The sequence below is a fragment of the Diospyros lotus genome, chromosome 13, assembly GCF_014633365.1.
Source record: "Diospyros lotus cultivar Yz01 chromosome 13, ASM1463336v1, whole genome shotgun sequence".
In the NCBI taxonomy this organism is placed as follows: Eukaryota; Viridiplantae; Streptophyta; class Magnoliopsida; order Ericales; family Ebenaceae; genus Diospyros; species Diospyros lotus.
Window position 1 is genome coordinate 18,950,097 of NC_068350.1, and position 5,648 is coordinate 18,955,744.

General features: G+C 37.1%; 1 protein-coding gene across 1 annotated transcript; it reads left to right on the forward strand.

Annotated features, from left to right (window-relative positions):
• Positions 1–667: 667 nt before the first annotated feature.
• LOC127787850 (PRA1 family protein B4) lies at positions 668–1,713 on the forward strand. Its single transcript, XM_052315889.1, has one exon. The coding sequence runs from the start codon at positions 783–785 to the stop codon at positions 1,455–1,457; it is 675 nt and encodes a 224-aa protein (XP_052171849.1). The 5' UTR covers positions 668–782; the 3' UTR covers positions 1,458–1,713.
• The last annotated feature ends 3,935 nt before the right edge of the window (positions 1,714–5,648 follow it).

A 5,648-nucleotide genomic window follows, 5' to 3' on the forward strand; every position in this document is an offset into this window, starting at 1 on the left:
AATACTCTATACTCACTAACGAGTCATTACACTTTCAGATTTGTAAGCAAATTTATCAAAGGTAAGTTTGAGTCGATCTTCCCAATCTTTCTATCATATTAATTTTCGAGTGACCTCACGGCCTCTCGTCACATTAGTTCCTTAACAAAGTCTTTTACTTTAGTCTCTCGCAAGTCTTTTTGAGTCTCTTTTGGATCTTTTGCTAGTCTCTCGCGAGTCTCTCGTAGGTATCTTGCAAGTTTATAGCTTAAGTCACTCACAATCCTCTCATTTAGGTTTCTTAGCCACTCGAACTCGTGTCTTTTAGTCTTAGTTTTTCAATGACTTCATACATCTATGATTTATTTTTGATAGGTTTTTGGACATTTTTTTTTGGGTTTGGATCTATCCATCGGGCATAGACCCACTTTTTTTATACAACAGTGTTGAATCTCAATTCATATAAAATTAAAACTAAGCTAATAAAAATTACTAAGTTAAATAAATAAATAAATAATCTATAAATGAAGAGCAATGAAAAAAAGTCCGTTCAAAAGAGAGAAGATTGACAAACAATAAGAGGCGGACCAAACACATTAAACGCAAACCGCGTACTTTATTAGCGTGTGCGTATATCTGCGCGTCCGACGTGGCTACAGATTATTGGTTCCACCGACGGAAATTTACCTCTCCAGCAACCCACGCTATAACATCTTCTCCTTTTCTTCCTAACTTCCGTTCTCTCTCTCTCTGCCCCCCAGATCTAGGCCTGCAAGTCCCCGATCCGCAAGCAAACGTCGCAAATGGCATCTTCTTCGCCGGCCCTCCTTCCGATCTCAAGTTCCCAGCCCACTTCCGCCACTTCTGGCGGCGGATCCGTCCAGTCCCAGCCTCCGATCGCCACCCCGGCCTTCCGCGCGTTCATCTCCCACATCTCCGACACCGTCCGCAACGGCCTCTCCCAACGCCGCCCCTGGGCCGAGCTCGTGGACCGCTCCGCCTTCTCCAAGCCGGAGTCCTTCTCCGACGCCTCCCTCCGCGTCCGCAAGAACTATTCCTACTTCCGCGTTAACTACCTCTGCTGCCTCGCCGTCGTCCTCGCCGTCTCCCTCCTCACCAACCCCTTCGCCCTCCTCCTCCTCGTCGGCCTCCTTGCCGCCTGGCTCTTCCTCTACCTCTTCCGCCCCTCTGATCCGCCCCTCGTCCTCTTTGGCCGCACCTTCTCCGAACGCGAAACCCTAGGCCTCCTGATTGTGTCCAGCGTCGTCGTGATCTTCCTCACCAGCGTCGGATCTGTCCTCATCTCCGCTCTCATGGTTGGTATGGCCATTATATGTGCCCACGGTTCTTTCAGGGTCCCGGAGGACCTCTTCCTAGACGAACAAGAACCTGCTGCCACCGGATTCCTCTCCTTCCTCGGCGGCGCCACCTCCAACACCGTGGCTTCTGCCGCATCCGCTGTTGCAGCTCGCGTCTAATGACCATTTTGGTAAATTCGCGGTCGTCTCAATCTATTCCGATGTTTTTTTAGTAGATATCTTGTAATAAAGGATTGAAATGATTCGATCTCTCCATACTTGTAGGGTGGATATATAATAGTCTTTTACATTGATGCATGCACGTTTTGATGCATTTTGATTCATCGGTTACTTGAATTTTTTGTGTTATTCGTTGTTCTTAATATGTAATACTGACAAATCAATACAGAATTGTTCTTGTAATATGATTTTTTTTTTTCTGGTGCCTTTTGTCATACAAAATTGTGATTGTTGTCGTCCCTAAAAAAATATGAAATCTTTGACTATGCAGCAAATATTTTTAGGTTGACTAACATTGATACTGACACTGGCAATGGTAATTAGATGGAGTTTTTGGTAATTGAAAAAAAGCATGCGTCCCTGATGGAAACATGGTGGAATGAGATTTTGAGATGGATTAATGTTGGGTGAGGGAAGAGAGAAAATAAGAGGTAAAGGGCTTTCAGGTGAAGTTGGCTTCTGAATGACTCCTCCTCAAATACCTTTTAAGGTCAAGCTTTGAAAGTCTCAGGCTGGTTGGAATGCTCAAGTATATGCCATAGATGGGTTGATTAATATGTTTCTTTGGTACAGATCAACAGTGGAAGAATGTGATGCGGTTGTCACAGGAGGCATGTATCAAACAAATCCCACTGTTTTTTTTTTTTTTGGGGGGGGGTGTTAATTAGATTGAAACTTCCTTTTATGTGATGTATAGGCTTTTTGAAAGTTGAAGATGGAGAGGACCAAAACATGAGCAATGGGTTGGTGATTTCTTCAATATTTTACATATGTCTGAGAGACGTGGATTGTTAAATTATCTGAGAGTTATAGTTGAATGTTGAGATAAAAAGGGTATTAGGTGAGCGGGATTAAGATATGATATGTTGCAGAGAAGGGGGCAGATTGAGATTTGTAAGGTGCAGTCTGATTATAGTTGTGTGTATATGCATTCAGGTGCGCCAAGCAGACAGGTGCTTGGAACTTAGCCTAATTGTTCGCTGCTGTTTGAAGAAAACGATTTGTATTTCAGATCAGGGGGCTCTACTAGTTGCGTGATAATGTTGCTGAACAAGGATTTGTTAATTAGTGTTTGCCTAATTGCTCTCACTTAAAAATGTTTTTCTTTTTGCTTCTGTTTTTTCCTAGGGGTACTGGGACCCTCCTCCTGTTGGGAAGTAGTTCTCTTTTGTTACTATTATATTCTTTTGGAATAATAAAATACTTGGGTTTTAAGTAAACTAAGAATTAGTTAAATTGTAAAATGTTGGATAATGTGATACAATCTTAATTCATACACTAAATTTAACCAAGCATTTTTCCGCGTTTTAGGCTTATTATGGGAGCAATTTGTAACAGATTTGTTGCTATGCTTTTTAGGGTGCAAGGTCAGCTGCTGCTGCTTGGGGGTGGGGGTGGGGGTGGGGGTGATATAAAAAAATGGGGGAAGGGGGGACTGGTCTCTACCTGTGCCTGTATTCATATCTTTATTTTTGTTTTCACAGATTACAAAATATTTTAATCTGTGAAATTAGAATATTTTGTTTAACCTCTATTATCTGTATTTATAAGGTAATTGATACCTAACAGATACTCGTATATTTGATAAATGTTAAACATTCATTATTATTCATAATTTATGTACAATTATACGACTGAATGTTAACATTAATCAACTATGTACTTGAGAATTTCTAAAATTGTATCAATTTTTATAATAATGCTATCAAATTAAAAATTAACAGACGTCCACAATTTGTCAACATCAACTTTGATTGATTCTCTAAATCTAGAGAGGCAAAGGTGTACATGTCAACCCATTTTTTTTAAAAAAAAAATAATAAAAATTGTAGTTTAATTTGCCAACTTGGAACTTTGATTTGCCTTTTTGTTTGCAAATTTTCCTTCCAAATGGGCTAACAATACGGTTGCCCTTTTAGCTTTACAAGTCATATACTGAAGTGGACTCTTTTAAGTTTTTTTTTTTTTTTTTAAATTTTGATAGCATATATAATACTATATTATATTAGAATTAAGGTATGTACATAAAACCCTATCTATTTTATATATATATATATATATATTTTATAAATACCTAACATCTGGGTATCAAAATTTGACAGCACCCATATCCATATGACAAGATCCGACGGTATAAAAAGTGAGGTGCAAAGGCAAAGGCGGGGATGGGGTGTAAATAACAACGATCTCCCATGCATGCCTTAATGTCTTTGGTTGAGTGATTAATTATCGGCTATACCTTTGAGATCAACACATGTGCTCTCTCAATCGCTGGATTATACTTGTGGGGACAATTACCAGCTATACCTTGATCATAACACTGGACAACCACAGCAAACTTCATATTTTATGAACTCCTTTACTTCATTGAGAACCCCTTTTTAATTTGTTAAATGAACTTAAAAATATTTTTTTTTAAGTATAGCCTTTGAAGCACTAAAACGTCTCAGAAACATCGTTTTGATGCTTCTAAATCGTTTTCTACTTTGAAAATGAAAAAAATGGCCTAAAAAAGTTTAAGGCCATTTTTGTGATTTGTGAAACATTTTGGAATCATTTCACAAATTACATAAAATAACTAAAAACGAGTTTTCGATAGCTAAATGTGGCAAAGAATGAGAATATAGCAATAAAAAGAGGGGTGTGTAGTGGCGGTGAACGGCAAGATAGTGAGAGGGGTCGGCGATGAGAGACAGTTGCTAGAAAAAAAGAGAAATAGACACGCAACGACAAGTGAAGGAGAGGGAGAAAATGAGTTTCTTTAAAAGAGAAATATAGATGTATTATTTATGTAAGATAAATAATATAATATTTGATATATATATGTGTTAAATAATATATTTATAAAATTATATTTCCAAAAAAACTTTTTTTTTTAATTTACACTTTATCCCGTTTCTTATTTGTTTAAAAAATATATTTTTTTCATATCATAAACGTTTTTTTCGTATAACTTAAAGTATAACAAAATCATCCTTGAAGACTTGTTCAGTCCCATAAAACACATTACAGGGGCCTCAAATATTTATGTTTAGGGTCCGATGGATACATAACCCAATTCTCAAAAATATATATCAACCATATAAATTTCCTTAAAAGACATTCATAGAAGCGCAACTTATTTTTAAGTTTTAGCATTTCTGACCTTTTAATTGGCGTATAAAAAACGTTTTAAGTACGTGCTGAGTTAAGAAAACTCTGTAAACCTCGTCATATATGGGACCCGCATATCATGAACATGCATAGACCAACTGTCAAAATCATACTTAGCCATTAACTTAAAGGTGGTAGCCCCTCCTTGGATGGATGGGATATCCCTTCACCTTCACCTTCACCTTCACCTTGTGGCCCTTAATTTGATTTTCTGTGGGACGATAGCCCTCATTACAAGACACATACAGCACAGCACAGCACAGCACAAATATGCCCTTCTACCATGATGATGATATACATCCAACATAAATAACAGCGGATCACATTATTATTTTGGGCATTCTCCAGCCATTCCATAGTACTCCATCAATGTTATATGCATATGAGACGAGTGTGAGTACTTACACTGGATAGTATTATTTTGAGTCTAGAAATTAATCCACCAAAATAGTTTGTTTGAGAACCTACATCAAGCATTTAGACCACCCAAAAATACTATGCATTAACATCAAATTATCTCACAATACCAAGAACAAACCACCAGCTTAGGTAGTTTTCTTACCTAGTTGAGAATCTTTTAAAAAATATATATTTTAAAACACCATGAAACCTTTGTCGAGCTTTTCTCAGACTCGATCTCATGATATTTCTAGGATAAGTTGTAAAGTAGTCCCACGCTCAAATGTTTACTTTTATTTTGAAATCACCAACCTAAGAATTTGTTACAAGGATTGTTGCCCTATCCCTTGAACAGTCTTGTAAAAAGATTGAGATTCCAATTTAATATATAAAAATTGAGATTTCAACTAAAGTTGTAAAAGCTAGGGTTATAGCTTAACTTGCAAAATTTAAAATAGTTAGTGAATTATTGAAATCTTTAATAAAAAAACTAAGGTAATTGGTCGAACCATTATAAATATTATGTGTTGCAATTTTTATTTCCTTTGTATTTGATTTTCATATACTGTGCAATTATGG